The following is a 23864-nucleotide window of genomic DNA, read 5'->3' on the forward strand; positions in this document are numbered from 1 at the left end:
TGAAATTTTTGCACGTTGGCTATGACTGACTGGTCTGTGAATACAGCCAAAACACACTCACACAGTATGGTATATTACCATGCACGCTATGGGGCAACTTGATATGGGTACTTGATGAGACCCCCAACACTAAGTATTTAAGAGGAGATTGGACCCAAAACTTATGGGTTTAGTATACTGAAAAATTCTGTGCTATTGATGTCAAATAGAATAGATGACCAAGGAATTATTTTCCAACAATTGTCTTCTATCATACTTATTTATGCAAATATTTAACAAAAGGTAATTTTAACTTTCCAGATGGTCAAAATGGTTAAACACAATCTGCAACTCATGTGAATTTGGAAAACAGAAAAAATATTTTCTTGCTGAAGACAGGTTGATCAATCATTTGCCAAACATACTGTAGACTCCAGAAAACACAGGTGGTGGATATCAAAATGACACCAAAAATTAGGACTTGATAAGTTCATATGCACTTATATTTAGAACTCCTATTAATACACCAGCCTTACTCATTCTGCACTGCCCTTTCAATCATCAACATTCATACTGGTTATCATTGTGTAAACCTAGCATTGTACTCCTAATGGAAAGGGAAAAATGAATTCTGGAATAACGCATTTACGTCAAGATCTAAAATGGGTTTAGTTTGGTAAATGTCAAGGGAATTTGAGAGAAAGGTTAGTTTTGTTCCCCATCTCCAGCACCTACATTTCTATTAGGCTGCCTCCCTGCCAATGCAGCATGGTTCTCCACAGCATAATATCCAGTCTAGTTTTAAACAACACAAGAAAGCTTCCAAACTTCCCTTGAGAGACATTCTCCAGTGGTGAGATGGAACAGTGGAATAGTTTCCTGCTAATTCAGCCCCATTTTAACCCTATCAGTTTACTGTAATCATTCAGTCTCCCGCCAGAGTTTTTAGACCCCTTAAATAGCTAATATTTAGCCTTGCTTCTCTTACTTATTTTAAATGAGAGCTGTGTAAGCAACAAGTATAGACATCTTCAGAAAACCATATTCACTACTGTTTGTCCAAAGTTTGTGTGTTACCATGGTTTGGATTCATTTTTTTGGAGGGAAGGTCCTTAATTCGCTATTTTATTCCTTGTTCCGCCTCAAATATTTCACTTCCTGGAGAACCGTTGTTTCAGCTGAGAACTGGACTCCCATGAAATCTACCTAACCCCCCAACTGGTTACTGAAATTTTCATTTAATGAATGAAAGTCTGAAAATTCTTTCTGAGGATTAGAACTTTTCCTACCTAGAAAGAACTGCTGGTATCTGCAATCCCTATCTGCAATTTAGGGTTTCCAACCTTGCCTTTGTAAGAGTCCTTACTCGTTAAGCACAGAAATGTTTCATTTCTATTTTTGCCTCATGAAAGGAACAAAGTTAACAAATTGTGCCTGAGATAAATAACTCCAAGAGATTAGTTTTCTGCAGCACTGCACTGCATTTCCCTCACAATTCCCTGTGGGATGTAAAGCAGAGCTGGTATGGCACATATTGGAACACGAAGGAAAATAAAAACCAGACGGGATAATTGCATCAATTCCTATTTGCTGAGAAAGCAATTATGGCCCTAAAAATAATTTGACATAACTATATACATACAGCATGACCCATAAAGGAGTAATACCACATCACACTCCAAGATGAAAGAGACAAGAGACACTTAATATTTCAGTCTAATTGAATTAACACATATGGAGATTCAAGTTTTGGAGCAAACACATGCTCCCCACCACCTGCCATCCCATCAAAACCAGGAGAGCAACCTATTTAAAAAATGAAACACATAATGGGCCAGACCTGATCTCAGCTCCACTGGTATAAACCTGGAGTAAATCCTTTTAAATCATTGGGCTTCAGTCTTCTTTCTCTTACAACAGCTTAGCATCATCAACTTTCAGGGCAGTTACTCCTTACATAGAATGATAATACTGAGAACAGACTTGACCTCCAAATTTTGCTACCTCAGGTACAACACCTTTGGACCGGTTTCTGACCCCAATGTTGGGTGAGCAATCACTAGTGTGTGCAACAAAAAGAAATGTGCAATTAGTTTCCTCAGCTCTTTTTTCTCCTTGCAAAAAGAGTAGAAACCATAATCTATACAATGAGAGATTTGCATGCACATCAACCCACTATAGATTTTTATTTTTCCAGGTTAGGCATTATTCAGTGCCAGCCAAGAGTTTAATTCTGCTCATTTAAATAATATCACTTTGATGTCAATACCTATGTTCCTAATAGTCTTCTACTTTAGACTCCTTTTAATTTCAGTAATCTAGTTTGCTTTTCACAATTAATCCCATTTATCCTTTTCAAATAGCTCGTTCATTTTCACTGTCCAAGCTGCACCGAACACTGTGTTAAATTTCATTTACTTGTGTTCATTGAAATACATGAAATAGAAACTATTGTTATTGTGACTTGCTCCCAACAATGATTTAACAACTCCTCCCCCCAAGCATACAAAGAGACCTCCAACTCATTCACATATTTCAAAATTCTAAAAAAATTACTCACATAAGGTTTTTAACCTTATTCTCCCATCACCACCCAATTTTTCTTTTTTAAATAAAGCTTGCATTTAGAGCCTAAATTATTTCACAATGCCCCTTTTCTCATTCAAATTTGTTGTGTATACTATTTTACAGACTTTGTAACTCACAGAATCATAGACCCATAAAGGTTAGAAGGGACAGCAAGGATCATCTAGTCAAATCCCCTGCCAAGATGCAGGATTTGTTGTCTCAACCATCCAAGGCAGATGGCTATCCGGCCTCTTTTTGAAAACTTCCAGTGAAGGAGATTTCAGTACTTCCCTAGGCAGTTTGTTCCATTATCCTACTGTTCTTACAGTTAGGAAGTTTTTCCTGAAATTTAATCTCAATCGGCTATAGTGTAGTTTGACCCCATTGCGCTTCTCGTCCTGCCTTTTTTTTTTTTATGGCAGCCTTTCAAGTATATGAAAATCACTATCATGTCCCCCTTTAATTTTATTTTTTCCAAACTAAACGTACCCAGTTCCTTCAGCCTTTGCTCCTATGACTTCCATTCCATCCCTTTGATCATCTTTGTTGCTCACCTCAGGATCATTTCCAGTTTCTCTACATCCTTTCTATATACTGGTGACCAAAATTGGACACAGTAGTTCAACTGAGGCCTAACCAGTGTCAAGGAGAGGGGTACTATCACCTCCCATGACTTGCAGGCTATGCCTCTGCTAATGCAACCCAAAATTACATTTGCTTTTTTTTGCAACAGCGTCGCACTCTTGACTCATGCAAAGTCCCCTTTGCAAAAAAACGATCTGCTTCAGAGGCAGAAGATTTTTGCTATGCTACAAACGGTTTGTTCCCAGGCCTACTCTATTTAGTTAATTACTGGACAGAAGAGTTTGTGTTGTTGTTTTCAAGAAAAATAATTATACAAAAAATTTAGTGTATAGAGTCACTGTCTCTTTAAATGTTAAGCCACATGGAAGTACTAGAATTCTGTGGGAAAAGGCAAGATAGCCTAAAAATAATTGCACTTAAGTAAAGTTTGGCAATGCATTTTTTTCTGTTTACTGTAATGCAATTAGCCAGATGAGGCAGACATTCTAAAATTATTATTTGTATTGCAGTAGCACCAATGGGCCCCAGGCATGGACCATGATCCAGTTACGCTAGGCACTCTACAAACACAAAACAAGAGGCTGGTCCCTGCCCCAGAAAATTTACAAACCAAGTAAAGTAAACGAACCAAAATACACTAAATAAACCAGGGCATTACTGAACAAATGTTGTTGCCATATCACAGCTTTTTGGCAGTCCACGTGAAAGGAGCTGCTGCGTTTCTTTCCAGTTTTCAGTTAGATAATTGTCCACGTTGTAAAACCCCCATCAATGACATTCACTGATCCCCTTGCCTGGGGACTGAATGGGCCTGGGATATGAACTTCCTTTTACCCCTGAGAACTAGAGTTCCTCCTGGTAAGCACTGGGGCACATTAACAGGGTAGTTGAGTGAATAAAGCAAAAATAGTTAAAGCTGTACCATATCCATTCTGTGGATAAACAGAGGACTTGTGTCTCGCCCAGGGTTGTCAATATGACACCTTTCATTTAAATTTAATAAGAGAAAAAGTGGCTTTGCTGCACTGTACCTGCATCTGTAATCAGTGGTCTTGTGTCTTGAAGCATAAGCACTTTTAAAAAAATATTATCGTTATGTATTTGTTTACTGACAAGGAAGATGGATTGGCAAAAGGTTCTTTACATTCTGAAGTTTCTTTGCTTTCAATCACAATTGTGGAATTTCCTCAACTCAGATCTCTGCAAAACCAAAGGTGCTAATCCCTTCTAAAGGAAATCTGCTTTATCTTCAGGACCCAAAACTACTGGGTTTGTAGCTGCGGGAACAAGTGGAAAGAGTCAAACTCTCTTTTGTATGAGACTAAGTAAAAAGCACCATTCAGAACTGCCCACACCCCAAGAACCTTCTGTTTCTGCCAATGGGATTTACAATCAAGCTCTTCTCTAAAGGTACAGTCTATACAGATTCCAGTCTGAATGACATATTACAGGGTACAGCAGCAGATGAGTGCATTACAGCTAAAGGTAGGTCATTAAAAGAAACTGGACTAAAAGAGCACGTTTTCAGTCAATTAACTGAGGTACCTAAGTGTGTGAGATTCACTCTGCAGAATCTTAGAGATTTCTGTTTTTTGATGTGTAAAACATTCCCGCTTGACATGTGTCTGGTTTTCAGTGGTTGTTCCTAAATTTGAGAACTGGGACAGTGCAGAGGCTAAGCAAAAAGTCCAAGTTTACTGGGTGTATCGCTGCCAGGTCCAGAAATAGAATTCAAATATAATACGAGACAGATTCTCCCTCATCGACCACAGAAATGTGTCTGAGGAGAGTCTCTTGCCTGCTTCTACACAAAGCTCCACCAGTGCATTTTTTGAAGACATGTTTTTTTAAAACTCCTGAAGTCAGTATCAAGTATCAGGTGTGGTCCTCAGGAGAAACTTGGCTGGCATAGCCCTACGTTTCTGTGTTCCTGCAACATCTAAGAGGCACTTGAACCAATATTAAAGTGATAATTCACTGCAGACAGTCATGATAGGGTTCATTGTAATAAAATCTCTTCTGGCAAGGGCATTCAGAGACAAGGCTACAGATTGCAGCTAGATGGACTGCTCAGAAAGAACCAGAATGCCTAAGAAAGGGGAAATTAACCCTTTGGAAATGTTGGAAAAGCCGCACAATAGAGACCCGTCAGATAACATATACTATTAACGATCCAACAATACTCAGATGCTCCAGTCAGGATCTGTGCCCCATTGTGCTCGGCCCTGTACAAACCACAGGGAGATTGTATCCTTGCCCTGTGATCATGAAACTACCACAATAAATACAGGTAAATTTATCAAGCAGTGATATTTGTGATATGCTCTTTTGACAAATTTAACCTCCCCTCAGACAATGAGCTCCTTTCCACACTGTCATGATAACTCTAGGAGGCATCTCTGTCCCTCCATCTTTAATGCATAAGTATGGCATGGGACACTTTAGGCAAGGAACTGGTATTATACTGCACAGTGTAAGTGGAGGGAATTATCATTGCAGCTTCCGGAAGTGAAAGTGGATCCCTTTACCTTTCTAGCAAAACTTCAGTAAAATCAACAGCCTTTAGGGACACTTTCTGTAAGAAACATCCAGATACTACTGATGAGGGCCATAGAATAGCTAGCAGGCCACCTGCATGACTGCCATAAACATGGATACGTGCTGCAGTGCACAGTTACATCCTTGTATGCACCTTTCAGCACATACTTCTGACAAGTCACACCATGGTAACAGGTTGAGATTGATTTTCAAATGGATATACTAATATGCATATTGTAGAAATACGCAGGAAGGCATGCGGGACGTAGCAAGCGTCTGTGGGGAAAGGTGTTCATCTCATGCATAGCAGGGAGAAAGAACAATGAGCATCTCACATTCACCACAGGTTGAGCCTCAAACGCTGAATGAATTCTGTATCCCACGGATTCTCACTCACTATTCTGCTTATACCCAAGAAAACAAATAAATCATAAATCCTGCCTATGCCCTCTTAACCAATTAACGGTTGTTAATTTAATGTCTCAGAAGCTCATGCTCAAATAAATTGGTTAGTCTCTAAGGTGCCACAAGTACTCCTTTTCTTTTTGCGAAGACAGACTAACACGGCTGTTACTCTGAAACCTGTTTATATCTTAAGCTTCACTACCTACAAAGGTTACTAATGGCCATAAAATAAAAGGTAACCAAATCTCATGCTGAAAGATGAGCTGTTTCCCAGATGGGGTCCATAAAGGTACCACTTTCTTCCCATCGAATGTACACCTTTGTGCAACTGGTTAGGCACAATATACTTTTTTCTTTAATTCTTCCTTTGAATTTCTAAGTAGAGTAGTAGGCATTAATGGAAGAAAGACACCAGTGGAACCCGCCATACCAGATCAGAGTATTGCTCTCTCATTCAGCTAGCAGATGTTGAGCCTATATAGAGAGGATGTCCTACTAGTTAGAGGCATTTTAGACATGGTGGTGAGAAGGGGAAGCAGTGCAAGCTAGAGACTTCAGGCCGACCACCACATCCGAACCGGATTGTAAATGCCATTGAATTCAGCAGATCTGCACTAGGGAGGGATTTGGCTGCCATAAAGTGATGTAGTGATGAAGCAACACTACAAATTTAGAGCAGTCTGAAAGTGCTCAATGCCGCAGGTAGCCACAACAACCAGTGCCAGTTCTGTGCAAGGCATGTTGCCCTGCAGGGGATGGACCTACGTGGGAGACGTTCCCTTTATCATCCAATAAAACTGCAGTAAATTGCTTATAAACTATAGTGAATAAAAGGTGAGTTCAAACACTGAGTGACTAACACAGATGTCAGGAACCCTTTAGTTTTAAAAAAAGCAATAGATCCACAGTTCTCAAAACACTTTGCATAAGGAAGGTCATTATCCCCCACTTTACAGAAGGGTTACCCAGCAGGTCAGTGGCAGAACTAGGAATAGAACCTGTGTCTCCTGACTCCCAATCCAGTGCTTTAGCCACCACAGCACACTGCCACACTAACTGGATTAGATTGGAGCCTGAGCTCTCCACTTGTCTTGCTGTGACTAAGGAGGGAGGGGAAGACACTTCCATGGAAACAGAAACAAAGGAAACTATTTAAAAATAAAACAAACTTGGTTTGTTTGTTTTTTCAATTCACTTATTTCAGTCCTAGAGTCCCTGATTGTTCCCAAAGCTGCCATTTTATTGCTATAACGGGATGAGGTGACAACATTGCTTCATGGAAATGGAATTGAATGTAACAGAGGAATAAACTTGTTAATTTCTCATTTATTTCAAGAATATGCAGCTGTCCTGGATGTTATGCACCTCTAGGTTGATATTTCAGCTGCAGCCCTGATTTTTCTTGGATCTTTAGTTGTTATGGAAGCAATCACAATGTGCTAAATGCTTTCCAAATGTTCAAAAAGCATCAGGACCTTGTTGCAAGGGAGTCACACTTACCATGCAGAGTTTAAATCAGCCCTTAGTTACACCTTTGAAATTTTACTGAGTTGCAAAGGTGCAAATGAGAACTGAATCCGACCGAAAGTATCTAAGGCACTAACAAGACACATGTTGGTGCTTCACCCATTTAATCCCATGAGAAGTTGGAAAGCTAAAGGACATGTTCCAATAGTGTGAGATACACTTCTGCTGGGTGACTCACTGGGGCAAAACTGTACACATGCGAAGAATTTTTACATGGCTCACCAGAATCACCTGGTGCTGTCTATATGAAGTGAGCCTGGCCTGTACAGGTTACACTTCCTAAATCCTGATAAATTATTCACTTTGGGCCTAATCGAGAGGCCCTTGAAGCCAGAGTGAGCCTTATAATTGACTTCAGGGGGCTTTGCCTCAGGCCATAACGAAGAGTCAAGAGTCAAATGAATTTCAAATTGGCAGATACATAACTCCCTGAAAATGTATTCCAACATCTGTAAGGATTTCAGCCACGAGCCTCCTACGGATTTAAATGTGAGTGATGGTGTTGCATTCTAGAGCCCTGCAGTTGGGCATCTTTTCAGAAGGAAATGCCTTCAGGTCACTGTTAATGAGAGGGGTCATTGTCATGTCACCTACCTTGAATACAAAGCCCTTCGGTGCAATTCTCAGATTCTTGACTAAAGCCCTCACAGAATTTTCCTCCATTTCTTGGAGGTGGAGCTGTACATTCCCGAATTCTCAGATGCTCACATTCTGGGCTGCAGACTGACCATTCGCTCCACACCTCCCAACTACCGTCCACTAAAAAGGAAGAAAAGTAAACATGATCACTATGTGTTATCTGACCAGCCAGTGTGATCAGACTGTACTGTACTGAACACTACCTGCTCCACTGGTTATTCAGATGTGTTCAGGGTTACTTTTAAAGAAACCTAAGTCCCCCACTCAGGGGGATTTAGCAACTGGAGCACACACTATCAAACTCAAGAGATGTCTATACAGAAGATTAGCTTTATTTTTGGATAAGAGCTACATAATACTGATTTTAAAGATGCAGGCCATGTCTGATGACACATATCTAGCATCTATTATCCAGAAAGATCCTAAAGATCTTTAGGATTCTAATTGTCTTCTCTCCCATATTATACATACAGATCTCCACCACTGAAACACAGCCACCTCTGGGGTAGAACGCAGCATCTCTCTGAGGCTATGTCTACTCTAACACTTCTGCCAGTAAAACTTATGTTGCTCAGGGGTAGGAAAAAACCACCTCCTGACCGACATAAGTTACACCGACAGAATCATCAGTGTGGACAGCGCTATGTTGGTGGGAGATGCTCTCCAGCCAAGTTAGCTACCACCATTCGTCGACTGTGGTTTAATTATGCTGGCAGGAGAGCTCTCTCCCATCAGCATAGAGTGGCTACACCAGAGATCTTACAGCGGCATAGCTGCAGTGGTACACCTGTGCTGCTGTAAGGTCTCTAGTGTAGACATAGTCTAAATAGATTTCAGAGTAGCAGCCGTGTTCGTCTGTATCTGCAAAAAGAAAAGGAGGACTTGTGGCACCGTAGAGACGAACAAATTTATTTCAGCATAAACTTTCGTGAGCTACAGCTCACTTCACAGAATCATAGAATATGGGGGTTGGAAGGGACCTCAGGAGGTCATTTAGTCCAACCCCCTGCTCAAAGCAGGACCAATCCCCAGTTAAATCATCCCAGCCAGGGCTTTGTCAAGCCTGACCTTAAAAACTTCCAAGGAAGGAGATTCCACCACCCCCCTAGGTAACGCATTCCAGCGTTTCACCACCCTCCTAGTGAAAAAGTTTTTCCTAATATCCAACCTAAATCTCCCCCACTGCAACTTGAGACCATTACTCCTTGTCCTGTCATCTGCTATCACTGAGAATAGTCTAGATCCATCCTATTTGGAACCACCTTTCAGGTAGTGGAAAGCAGCTATCAAATCTCCCCTCATTCTTCTCTTCTGCAGACTAAACAATCCCAGTTCCCTCAGCCTCTCCTCATAAGTCATGTGTTCCAGTCCCCTAATCATTTTTGTTGCCCTCCGCTGGACCCTCTCCAATTTTCCACATCCTTCTTGTAGTGTGGGGCCCAAAACTGGACTCAGTACTCCAGATGAGGCCTCACCAATGTCGTATAGAGGGGAACAATCACGTCCCTCGATCTGCTGGCTATGCCCCTACTTGTACACCCCAAAATGCCACTGGCCTTCTTGGCTACAAGGGCACACTGTTGACTCATATCCAGCTTCTTGTCCGCTGTAACCCCTAGGTCCTTTTCTGCAGAATTGCTGCCTAGCCCTTCGGTCCCTAGTCTGAAGCGGTGCATTGGATTCTTCCGTCCTAAGTGCAGGACTCTGCACTTGTCCTTGTTGAACCTCATCAGATTTCTTTTGGCTCATTCCTCCAATTTGTCTAGGTCCCTCTGTATCCTATCCCTACCCTCCAGCATATCTACCACTCCTCCCAGTTTAGTGTCGTCTGCAAACTTGCTGAGGATGCAATCCACACCATTCTCCAGATCATCGCTGTAGCTCACGAAAGCTTATGCTCAAATAAATTTGTTAGTCTCTAAGGTGCCACAACTTTTCTTTTAGTCTAAATAGAGTTCAGCAACAATACTTAACAGTTTAGGGCAGAAAGTAAAGACCATCACTGACAGCCAATAAAAAACTGCAAGAGGGAATCTGATAGATATTTCTTCATAATACAGCTATTAGCTCCTAGTGTTCATCCAAAATTCAGCTCCAAAGAGGCTGACGTGTGAAGGTTTCACACAGCTCTAGAGCAGGAACAGTGCTGACATTTACAAAAAGAGCATAGATGACTTTGGTGGTCTCTCTTTAATGCCCTGAGTGAGATCTAGGATCAGTAGGTCTCGGACTTATCTGTAGTTCTCTCCGTCCCCACTCACACCCTAAAAGCATTCCACAGTCCCCTGTCTACACTTCTCACACACAAGTCAGGTGAACACAGGCACTTAAGATTCTTTTAAATCCCAAATCAGTAAATACTGGGCCAAAGCCTATAAAAGTTAATGGAGAGACTCCCAGCAATTTAAATGAGGTCAGGTTCAGGCCCAACAAAAATATTAAATCCTAAAATTATACACACACACACCAGTTTTATTTACTCCCATGTGACATACCCTCACTTCCCCCAAATCAGACAAACAGTGTTTCAGGTGAACAAGAGAGGCAACACACTGTCTCAAGGGACATAACTATGCTTCAGTTATAACCTGAGCTTGGTATACAAAGGGAAAATGCATTTTAAAGCAAAGCATTTGAAAACTGAATTATCCTTTATTTACTCATTTTGTCCCAAGTTCAGGGTTCTGTGTTTCTCCTGCTAAAGTTACCAACATCACTAAGCCCTACATTCAGGAGGTAAGGAATGGAGTGCTGTGCCAAGTTTTAAGGGGGACCAGTCCTTGAATACGTGGAGACCTCTCTTTATATCATAACAATCACTGTTTAGTGCCTAAGCACCCAGGTGAATTCACTGGGCACCAAGCACCCTACCAGATCAGGTCACAGATGATTTTAAGTCTTTTGCTATTGCACAAAAAGATAAAAAGCACAGACTATGAACTTCGGTCTAAACAAATGCCTTCCCATTTCCCCTTTGATCCCGGTAGCTCTGCATAGCACAGGAAGCCACGGAGCACTTCAGATGGAGAGAATGCTCTCTTGGTGTCACATTTAAAGTTAGACTTGGATATCTCACCAGGGCAAAGTGAAGTGCAGGTAATTTTCTGCACTGACATTCCCTCACAAAAAGCACCCCCGTTGAGCGGAGCAGGGTTGGTACAGGTCCGGGATCGCTTCTGCCAGCCTCGGCCACACCGCACATTGCAGTTAGACCACTCAGTCCATGACGACCAGCCTCCATTCACTGCAACACACACGCATGGCATTATGGATGGCATGGTAAGACTTAAGCATCAAGTCTTTATTTCTGATCCCTTTGTTCTCAGATTTTTCTTTTTTATATATTCTGCAAGGTAAATTCCAAGCCCAAATAGGGGCATCACCACCTAAATAGCACCAGGATGCAATTACATAAAGGACACGGTGTCAAAGAACTGCTGTGTTTGCCTTTGGTGGGTTTATATGCCAGAAGGTGTAATGACTGACAGTGAGACTCTAAAGGGAATGTGGAGGCAGGCACCTCAGTTCTCTTCAAATATGCTTCACTTAAAGGATAAACACAATCGTTTTTTTAAAAAGTGATGGTTTAGGCATGCCTCTGACTTCATCGATAAAATGTCACTCTCCAGTTTAACAAACACTGTAAGGAACAGGGTGTGGTAAAAATAAAAGTTTCTGCTTCTTTTACCAGTGCCACACAACATTTAAGGGCTTGTCTTCACTACCGGGGTAAGTCAACCTAAGTTACACTACTCCAGCTACGTAGCTGGAGTCGACGTCACTTAGGTTGACTTCCTCCTTACTCTTCTCGGAGAGGTGGTGTACCGGGGTCAACCAGAGAGCACTCTGCCGTCGATTTATCGGGTCTTCACTAGACCTGCTAAATCGACCCCTGCTGCATCAATTGCAGTAGTGTCGACCTCCCGGAAGTGAAGACCAGCCCTTAGATTCATTATCTAGTGTTTGTATAATGCTATATAGGTCCAATTAAGGGAAGCACTTGAGCATATCTCTATTCAGAATGGTATTTCATAGAATCATAGAATATCAGGGTTGGAAGGGACCTCAGAAGATCATCTAGTCCAACCCCCTGCTCAAAGCAGGACCAATCCCAAATTTTTGCCCCAGATCCCTAAATGGCCCCCTCAAGGATTGAACTCACAACCCTGGGTTTAGCAGGCCAATGCTCAAACCACTGAGCTATCCCTCCCCCCAAATTAGACATGTGCTTAAGAGCTTTCCTGAATTAGGGCTTAAGAGCACCACGTGTAAGGCTTATTTCTTTGGCCAGGTTTATAAGTGGACCTTATTAATAACTGGAACAAGGATTATTTATTATTTTTGTCCTCTTGGAGTGCCTGGAAGCCCTCATCACAGACAAGGACCCCATTGTGCTGGGCACTGTACAAACAAATATGATCTTTATTTGCAACCCACTGGTTATTACGAATGCAAAGAATCCAGGCAGTAAATATTACACGTTTCCACTGACCATACACCACGACTGTCGCAGACATGCTCCTTCTCTTGGCCACTATGTTGGCAGCCATGCAGGTATAGTTCCCAGAATCAGACAGACGGGCCTGGCGGATGATCAGGTTGTGATCTGCCCTGGTGTCGATGTTCTCATCCTGGTTGGAATCGATGGGCTCCTCATTCTTAAGCCATTCCACCTGATGGGTAGGGAGATGAGAAGAGAATGAAGCAGAACAGCTGGAGAGAAAGATGCACAGTGAAAATAACCATGACCCAGGGATAGTTATTGTTACTGCAGAAGCTATCTGCAAGGCACTTGGGAATGTTTGACTGACATATTAATTTAAGGCATGGTGAATTGGTGTTTTACAGAACTGAGAAACTAAAAACAGAAGTGGAATCTATAGACCCCGTTAAGAGGCTGAACAAATGTGTCTCATTTTTATAGATAGGTTTTTCAGACTGAAAGGAGGTAGGGTTGTGTCCTGAAGTCAAACACCCTTCCAAGTTTCTGTTCAGATGGATAACCTCAGTTGGGAACTTGTGGAACGACTTGCAACTTTGAGGTAATGAGCTCGTGGATTTGCAGACTACAGGCATTCTTCAGCACACTGTTCCACGCAGATGGTCTGCAATTTGTAGATTTTCCAGTTTATAAACAAATCTGCAAAAGCAGACCATCAAAGCCAATTAGATTTCATGCCAAACAGCAGGTTCCTCTTCCAGTACCATTAGTCATTTTGGTTAGCTGGGGACAGAAGGTGTGCAACTGACATACCTATAGTTCGTAACGTCTCTGCAACATGGCACAGTCAGATGGAAGCCAGCCTTTGAAGGGAGACTGGGTTTACGGCAATGTTTTTCTTATATGATACCCATGGATATAAGAAATTTATTGACAAGTATACAGGTCTGCTAAGCAAGGGACTGGATGCACATTTGAGCCATATGACATATTTTATAAACACAATAGCTGAAAAATTCAAGCTTGGGGTACATTTCCTCCTCTATTTTTAACGTATGCTATTAGGCAAAAAAGAAATCACAGCAAGATGAGTTAAAGATACAGCATCATTGTTAAGTTTAGCATGAAGCATTCTAAACACTTTTATGTATCTAGGTACTCATAATGCTCCCATCACCATAACATTAGTTATGTATTTTGTGTTTCAAACCTTACCATTATTTAACATTGTTCCTTAACACTCTCTTTCATGGAAACTAAAGGACAGTTCCTGGGACATATACTTCTGTGCTGCACGTGAGACCAGACAATGTTTAGAGAGAAACTACACAATGTTGCATCCGATGAAGCGAGCTGTAGCTCACGAAAGCTTATGCTCAAATAAATTGGTTAGTCTCTAAGGTGCCACAAGTACTCCTTTTCTTTTTGCAAATACAGACTAACACGGCTGTTACTCTGAAACCTACACAATGTTGGATGAACATCTAAGGTATGTTCTGTCACAGCCTAGAAACCACCTCCTCTATTGGTCAGTCTTGATAGCAATCACATAGTTATAGACACCTTAATTCATCAGTCCCACTCCTTGCATTTATTCTCACTGGTGTTTCAGCTGACCTCTATCCCTGAACAGAATCACCTCCCTTTTACCAACGCCTAATTGATAAGGACTTGTTTCCACTTACCAGGGGATCGACAAGTAGTGATCGATGCATCGGTGGTCAATTTAGCGGATCTAGTGAAGACCCACTAAACTGACCGCAGATCGCTTCCCCCGTCAACTCTTGTACTCCACCAGATCGAGAAGAGTAGGGGGAGTCAACAGGAGAACATCTCCCATCAACATCGTGTAGTATGGACCCCGTGGTAAGTAGATCAAAGCTACGTCGATTTGAGTTATGCTAGTCACATAACTCAAATTGCATAGCTTAGATCGAATTTCCCCTGTACTGTAGACAAGGCCTCAGGCTCAAGTTCTGGCCTATTCATTTTACTGGGATTACATAGGATGTGTAAGCAGTATTTGAATGTACCTGTTAAGGTGTCTTCCTCATTTTTAGCTTTAGGGGCTATCCTTCCTTGTTTTACCACCTATGGATTATTTGATCATACTCTTCCTCCATCAATGATTATTCTTTAGATGGATTTACACAGGTTTATTACAGTTCCCTTTAGTCTGAGTGAGGTAGGAAACTATCAAGTGAATTGAAATCCACATACTATTCATTTTCCTACATGCAATTAACTTCAACACTTGCAATCAGACTATGCCCCATCAAAGAAACTAGGAATCCAAGTTAAACTGTGGAACCACAGCACCAGAACAAGTCAAGTGACAGAATTCCAATGGCCACAGTCAGAATTACATTCACTTTATGTGCAAGGAAATGACAAACATGTCTAGTAATATTAAGTGAAATGACAAATGTGACTAGTGCTAGTGCAGACTGGAGTTCATGATTTTACACCTATATATATTTTACATTGTGACTCTCTCACCAGATCAATTTTTTTTTAGTTCCAGGTTTCTGTTACAGCAGCACTTTTGGACTTCACGCTATTTTTCCTTTAGACAACTCAGTATTTTCCAGGAGAGAGAGAGAGAGCGTGCGCGTGCGAGCGCACTGTGATCCATTGTTTACTGAGCCTGAGATTGCGAATGAAAAACGTTTACATTAACGCAAAACATTTAAAAGAATGATGATCGGTGTGAAGGGAGAACATTAAACAGACGGAACATAAACGTGAAAACATTGAGAGATGTGCAATCAAAAGATGATTTGTAAGCGAGGGCATGCAGTGCCTTTTACTTTTTATCTGCATGTTTGACAGCACTGTGAATTCTCCTCACTAATCCCAGCCACCACTGCAAGACCCCCTTCTCCTAGAGAATTACTTTCTTTAAAACGGGAAGGTGCCTCTGCCACATCTGATTAATACTTCTAAAGCAGCAGGAGTTTAGAAAGCAATTTTTTAAAGGATGAATTGCTAACTTGGCTTTTTTTATTTTACCATTTCCAGTGATCTAGGTTCCCTTTAGATAACTTCTCCACAAAGGACACAAAAAGTAAAGGTGTGAGATAATTCACCACATTTCCATATCCAAATGAATCCCTAACTCTGAATTTTTAACCTGGAATCTCTAAAGAGTTGACTTAAAATTCATTAGCATTTAACTTCCCTTGCTTTATCATCAGTGGATGTCATGCAATTCATTATAATGTGCTGAAAATAGCTGCCTTTTTAAGGATTAGACATCTGAAGATCTTTAATGCTTGACTCATGAATGAAGTTTCAGAATGGCGGTCTATAATGCAACTTAAGTTTTTATATATAAATGTTTTTCTTCCCCAGAAATCATGCCTGCTCAGAATTAAAATGTTCCCATAAATTTCCACCAAAGGCTAATCATGTAATGATCTACAAAAGAAAGTAGAAATGCAGGGGCAGATATGGATTAACTCAGCTTCTCTACATTGGGTGGCAGAGGATGAATTAGCATAATCATAAATTTGTTCCAATTACAGAAGGCAATTATCAGAGACCAGCTTACAGCACTATCAAAATGAAATCAGTTAAGCACAGCATATCGCAGGTAGCCTGTAGTGGGAGTTGGTTATTTTTAAGACAAAGAGTTCAGTAACTAAAAAGCTCATCCATTTTTCTGACTATTGAAAATATACCATAAAAATGTTTCAGTGCCAACTTCATAGGCACAAAACACACATGAGATGCTTTAAGTGGTGAAGTCTAATAATGCTTAGCCTGTGCAAAACATTTAATCAAATTAATGTATGCATATGAATCGTATTTAAATATGTACCCATATAAATATTATGGACACGCATCTTCCAATTTCCCGATTACAAATTCAGAGTACCCTGGGGACTTGTAAATGTCCATCAGAATATTAATGAAGGCAGCAATACAGATGAGGCAGACATTGCAGAGAAGAATTAGGAAAGGTAGCATGACTCTTTTAAAACGCTGTCCTTTTCAAAGGTGCTTCTCATGCATGAGATGGCACAATAAAAAAACCTTACAGGCCAAAATCCTCAGTGGGTTTTAGAGTCTGATTCAAAGATCACTGAAGTCATTGGGAGGCTTTCTGCTGCCTTCAAAGGGTGCTGGATTGGGCGCTTAAACAGGCATAAACCTGTTCGCTTCAATGATCTATGCCAATTTAAACCTGGGGAGCTCTCTATTCTCCTTAGAGGAATACTTCAAGAGGGTGATGCAGACAAAAGTTTTTTGCACACAGCCCTGTGTGGAGACTGGCTATTTGTATGTCTGTTTAAGTAGCTATGTCATATTGGATGGGTCTATGTCTGAATAAGAAACAGGTTTGGGAAGTGTTACGTTCAGAAATCCTTATTGAACTATGTAATTTCATTCAATACATTGTAAGGTCTTTGGAGTAGGGACAAAAAGAAAAGGAGTACTTGTGGCACCTTAGAGACTAACCAATTTATTTGAGCATAAGCTTTCGTGAGCTACAGCTCACTTCATCGGATGCTCACGAAAGCTTATGCTCAAATAAATTGGTTAGTCTCTAAGGTACCACAAGTACTCCTTTTCTTTTTGCAAATACAGACTAACACGGCTGTTACTCTGAAACCTGGAGTAGGGACAGTCTCTCTTACATGCTTGATGGACAGCACAATGGGGTCTGGTCCATGATTAGGTGCCACTACAATACACATAAATAATACTTCCCTTTGGGCTCAGAAATACTTCAAGCAACTGTCTATATAATTCAATAAAATGAGCAATATAAAAATAACAGCCCCAAGATTATTAAAACAAAATTATTAAATACCTAATTTACACAACATTTCTTTTGCATTTTATTCAGCTTGGACAATGAAGAATAGAATGATCAGCTTCCCCTTGTTCTGGTTATTTGCACACACTGGTTCCTAAGCACTGTCCCCACCTTGCCATATTCTAGTTTCACAGGATTTCAGGGGACACAATTTTTAAAATTGCCATAGGAAGTGATAATGGGAAAAAATGATTTTAATAGATTTTGTGTGCCACACACCACTGTTGCCTCTCCACATTTTAAATTTTAAGCCAAATCTCCATTTTGAATCTTAAATTGGTTTGCACAGTATCCCTTCCACACCAATTAGTATAGCTTATTCCCCTGCAGGACTGACGGATATGCCTGGATTTTATATTCTCTCTCATGTATCTTGTTTGAGAATATATAGACATTTAATAACCAACAGGAACAATGCAGACTTGAGGTCCTTTGGGCACAAATGATAATTTTATAGGTCAGAATACAAAAGACCTCAGTGTACCTCTGCATTTAGATTAAACTACCCTGCCCTTTACCTACAGCATCTGACTTTCTCATTTGGTCAATAACCCGGGTACACATATACCAGAGATAATATAGTTAGAATGTCAGCTCCCCTTGAAGAGAGAATCAATTGCCCTCTGGATCCAAGATAAATGCTGTGCAATCTTAAGATGGGAAAGGTCAACATCTGGCTAATAGCTGCAACAATATTTCCTATTACCTTGTCACTTTACAGTTTTTTAAATAGACTCCCTTCTAAATTGGGAACATTAGTAAATATTCCCTTAACCTTCTCCTATCAATTAAGCCAACACCATTGCTGCCTCAAGTCCTTATGAAACAAGCCATCATTTGCATCTTCAAAAGTGCATTACAATTTTTGGATCAGTTTCATGCTTTAAAGACAAATCCATTCTATCAATGCTTGGACATTATGGTGGAGTGCACTTTAGAGAAACACTTAGCTATATTGCTGCTTGTGAGATGACTGCTGCTAATTACACTCATCACAACTCTCTCTCAGTTACCAGGGAGACACAACGGATAAGGCAAAATGTATCATTTGTTTTATACTTAGATTGTAAGCTCACTGGAGCAGGGTCTGTCTTTTCATGGTGTGTGTATAAACCTAGGTAGCACAACCAGCACTAAGACCACACAACAGTTTCACAGAAGACATTGATCAGCGAAAATCCTGCAGATAACTTTTGGCCACTCCTCACTAAAGACTAATTTAAAATCACTGACCTATGGATGAAAGGCTCCATACCTCACATCACCAACCCCTTCATCCCCAGTTCATCCACTCTTCACGCTTTGTTTTCTCCTGATTTACAACTCCCACCCCCACAACACAATTTTTGTTTTCACATTACACACACACAATATCAGATGGAATTATAGTTAGAAAGTAACTTTATGTAACTGTGGCATTGCCTCTAACTTTGTATTCATTGCAGGAATCAAACCTAAACGTCTGGTAATAAATGGCACCAAAACACACAGACTGTTCTGTAGGAGAAATTATTTTTAAATGTGTCCACTTTTAAAATATTTACACATGGTAAAAGCTAAACACCATGAATCCTCTGATATTTACTGCAGTTTTTTATTGCAATATGATTCAAAACGGGGGAGAGGGAGATAGAATGATGAAATGCAAAGGCAGAGACCATACAGACAACAAAACTACAAGAAATAATCACACCTGCATTCTTTGTCAATAACAAAGTACTTCACACTGCGTTCTTTGTCAATAACAGCTGTTCCATCTATCAATCATCCATTTTTTGAATAACCCCCCACCGATAACTTTCAAATCAGTGGTATAAAGTTGGCAGATATAATTTTGAGCTAGCACCATAAAACTAGCCAAAGGCTACACAAAATCAGAAACCAAGGGTCTTGGAGGCATGTCTCCTTCAGTTCTTCATTCTACTTGCCTTCCTGTAACAACCACTGCAGAACAGCGAGCACTATTGTGAAGCTGTTTCAAGTGACACTGTCTCTGCATGGGTATTAGTTTGTCTGATATAAATAATACAAGAGATGTTTATACCAGAGCTCTAGGCACCCTAACAATTAACTAATATGACAACTTAATGTCTCCAGAAGAGCTGTGGGGAATATTTTTTGCACATTGAAAATTTTGACCCTCCCTCCCTCCCTCCACAAAACCCAACAAAAATGTTGGCTGAAAACTGCCAGTAACCAAAAATCTTGGTTTTCAGATGAAAATTTTTGTTTTTCTATCTATAGTTGGACAAACAAAAATTTGAGAGAGAAAGAGAGAGCGTGCACAAATAAAACAAACACTTCCCACAAGAAAACCAGTTAGTTGAAAGCAGAATTTTCTGCCAAAAGAAATTTTCATCAGAAAATTTTCAAATAATCCTAACCTAGCATTAAAAATGAACATTCAACAATCCACCTGGCCAGCCAGTCAGCAACTACCAAAAAAAAAATTAAAAAAATGTAAAAAAAATTGATTTTCTAGTCTACTCCCCATCATTGTTCTGAGAACCATACCCTCTACCCTCTCCCCAAACTCTACTAAATACACGTCTTTTGTAGAATCCCAAAAGGTCACCAAATTCAGGCTATTTTGGATGAAGGGGATGGACCAAGCTCCAGAGCCCCTGGGCTGCCAATAGAGCACCATGCATTGCCCCCATCCCTCTTATAATAAAGGGGGGTCTGGCTCTAGAGTCCCTTACGACTGCACAGTTACAATGGGTGAGTGTAGGCACATCAGGTACTCTAATTACTGAGACCTGTAAGGAGATCCCTCATGCCTCGTTTCATTTTGTTTTTTTTCTTTTAACCTAAAAAATCCAACAATTGTACGAAAAAGCTTCAACATCATAAATTATTGTAGATGATTAATGAAAAAAAAAGTTTGCCAGATCCAACCCATTCACATCTACCTTTATGATCACATTGTTATTTCATCAGTTCAATCAAAAGGCATTAACCTTCATTGCAAATCCCTAGTATAGGACTGGGTCAACTATACCTACTGCATTGTCTAAATTATTTCATGGAGGGAATGCTGTTACCAAATCAGTTAATCATGGTGCCATCATACTGTTCTGGTAAGCATATGTTTCTGTTAGACTGAATGTACAATCCCATTACAAAAATCTGATGTGCCAACTAACTCATAAATCAGACTGAGCTTTCGTGTAAACTGCAGGGAGGCGGTGTGGGAACCTTATCTCTGGAAAGATATTATGTATGGTTTGGTGTAATAGTGAGAATTCTAGAAGGCAAGTGCCTGTGTAGGTATTTTCCTACACTGTCAATTTTCTTTATATTGACCTTTAACTGGCCCCCAGCTATTACATTTTCGTAGAAAAGACAGAGGATGGTGATGCTCAGACACGACACATGCCATGCTGCCCACACCTCCCTATCTCAGATACTGTGTTTCACCCACTTCATAATGACATATTTACTATTACACAGCAAGGGCACTGTAATCCACCACCAAAAATGAATCCATCCACAGAATGTTCCAAATGGACTGGAATTAGGGAGTTGGGGGGGAGGGAGGGGAGGATCACAAAAGATAGCCATAAATAATTTCAAACATTTGACCTGTTAGCTCATCTTTAGTTGCAATGTTCTGGGTACGGAGGCTTTCAGTGTTGACTAAATCACAGCATTAGGACATTGTCCTGTAGGTTCTCAAGACAATCAAATTGGAAAGCAAAGAGTCAACTTACTGGCACCTCTCGTTTTGCAGGAATAAGAATCACATTTGAATTGGAATTCCATGCCTTTCCTTCATGTAAATACTGCACAATGACACAGCACTAATAAAACCAAAAATTATTATGTGGGTTTATATGGTACCTTTTCCAGTAAGGCAATGATCATGGATCATTTGACTTTAATTATTTTCTGGTGAGCAAGAAATAAATGACCTGGCTGACACTGAAACCCGAAGTCCCCTGACTGTATACAGCTCAGGTGAATTGGAGAACAAATTAGGTGAGGCTCTTTTGGTGCATTTCTTTAGCTAGATAGCCTGCAAACAAAAGATATATAGCGATTCACAGACCTTATTTTAAAAGGGTACAATGTGTACTAAAAGTATATTTCTTGATACTGTGAATCAGGATTGTTTGAAAGATAGACAAATAACTCAAGGCTCCGGAAATGCTGTCCATGGTACTTCTAGTTGGACTTCATCTGTTTTTCAATGCACAGGCATTTACAAGGTAACTATAAATGTAGCTGATACAAAAACATTTTTAGATAAGAATATTGGGGAGTGTTCTTTGCAATGTTTTGCAGATGTCATCCCAATATGCAACATCTCATTTTTACCAAGCTCTTGGAGATAAGAAAATCACCACAGAACACACATAGTAATTGAAACCAAAAGCTATAAACAAAGAGATTGCAGTGTCTTTTCCTTTTATATGCTTGCAATCAAACATTATGATGTGGCATTAAAGAAAACAAAAACAAAACAACACAATTCCTCCACTCTCCACCAGTTTATTTCTTTCAAGAAAATAAAAAATAAAGGCCTAATCCTTTGAACAATTGCTATCAAGTGTAGTGCTCACATACTACAGTGATGAGTATGGCGAAAATATTCTAAATAAAATAGACTCTTGTGTATTTGTATTGTTTTCAACAGGAATTGTCATGGTAGTAATTGTCACAGCTCAGGATTAGCTGCACTTTTGACCACTTTCTGGTCTCTCTGAGAACATCCCCTCAGGTGTCAGGCCCTTTCCTCTCCTGAGGTGGAATTCCCCAAGTCTCCCACTCTTAGAGTGGACCCTGGGCTATTGCCCAATGTATCAACCGTGCTTACCCAGTAGGCCCAACTGGGTTTGACCCCTACAGTTCTACACTTTGGGAGTCTGTGAACAGTGCTGTATATAGTGACCGAACAGCCTTCTTTAAACCGCAGTATTGTTTATTTTGCTGTTGAAACCAAGCATTTAGATTAAAAAGATCTTAAAACAACAACCCACATGCAGGTCTATCCCCTGATGGTAGCCTAGGCAGGGGAAACCTTCTTCAAACATCCCAGTGGGTCCTGTATGTCAGTCTGGTTCCCTCAAAGAACTTCCCCCATCTTCAGAAAGTTTTCCTTTTTAAACTATTACTGCCCTTTTGATCTTCTGATTCCCAGACCTTGTCCATGCTTATCAAATCCAGTTTTGTAAGCTGGCTGGAGCCAGGAGGTCAAATCTTCAAAGATAATAGTTCAGACATGTCTCTTAACAACTTCTAAGCATTTGCCAAAGGGTAGATTATTTTTAGTCAGTGTTTCCCTTCCTGTTTGTTTTTTCCTGACAACTTTCCCCCTATTAAACTAAACCAACATATTCACGCTGTAAACAAGACAGGAACCAGGTCAACATACAGTATTCATAAATTATTACAGAGCAGCTCCGGTATCTACTGAAGCAACCACTATGCATACCTGTGTTTTCAGGATCACATGCGAATATATCAGTCTGATACATTTAGGTCCATATATACTATTCAAGCAGAACAAGGATAATATCACTATTCAATCTATAGTTAGGATATAAAAATACATCGTGAATAGGAACCATTGACCCTATTAAACTTAAGAGGAAGAAGGGGAAAAAATCATTAAATAAAGACAGGAGTCTTGTCAACTCAAATTTTTTATCAGAACCATTAACTTGATTTCATAGGTCATGAACTTTGAATGATTTAGATAGTATGCAAGTTTTCAGAGTCAACATTGAAAATAAGTACTTTTTTTTCATTTAACCTTTTATAACTTTGCCAGAAAATATAGAGATTAGGCGATAATGTTTCCGTTTTAAAATTCATCCCTTCAGCATGTTAAATGCCTGTTGCTTGTGTATCCTTAGCAACATGAAGAAGCATTAAGATAGAAAACAACTGGCATGTATTAGAAAAATAAAAGGGCTATCATACTGTCGCCCACAAAATGGAAACTATTAGAATTGTACAACAAATTTCTACTTTTGATTCCCCCTGCCTTGCAGCGAGTGTCATTGTTAAACTTCTGCAAGAGAGTGTAAGACGCTCTGATTAATTAGCATTACACATGCATTTTTCACGAATTTTAAATAGGAGCAAGGCAGTGAAGAAGCAAGCCCATTACCTGGATCATCCGATATTGTTGAGAACTGGACGGACTGGGAGACAAAACATCTTTTCAGTAATAAGAGGTGGATCAGAATTAACATTTAAAATTTACTCTAACAAAGCAGGGTAAGTAGTGACTGTCTTTACCCTGACTTTAAACATAATAGTCATAGGTTTAAGTCTTGAAATTGGGACTTGTTGCTGCACCATTCAATTCAATGGGAGTTTTAACAATACAACTATTACCTATACAGA

The 23864-nt window shown here is 40.1% G+C and overlaps 1 protein-coding gene across 4 annotated transcripts in view; it reads right to left on the minus strand.

Annotated features, from left to right (window-relative positions):
• UNC5D (unc-5 netrin receptor D) overlaps positions 1-23864 on the minus strand; it is a 287207-nt gene that overhangs the window by 63619 nt on the left and 199724 nt on the right. For 2 of the 4 annotated variants that reach the window (XM_084615268.1, XM_084615267.1), the window contains exons 5-7: positions 12734-12914; positions 11318-11485; positions 8197-8361 (exon numbers count right to left, since the gene is read on the minus strand). In XM_084615268.1, the coding sequence (XP_084471394.1) occupies positions 8197-8361; positions 11318-11485; positions 12734-12914 (514 nt within the window). The remainder of the gene's footprint in view (positions 1-8196; positions 8362-11317; positions 11486-12733; positions 12915-23864) is intronic. The other 2 variants (XM_084615270.1, XM_084615269.1) reach the window with 1 other exon arrangement.

The sequence above is a fragment of the Lepidochelys olivacea genome (assembly GCF_965140295.1).
Source record: "Lepidochelys olivacea isolate rLepOli2 genome assembly, chromosome: 26".
NCBI classification, from domain to species: Eukaryota; Metazoa; Chordata; order Testudines; family Cheloniidae; genus Lepidochelys; species Lepidochelys olivacea.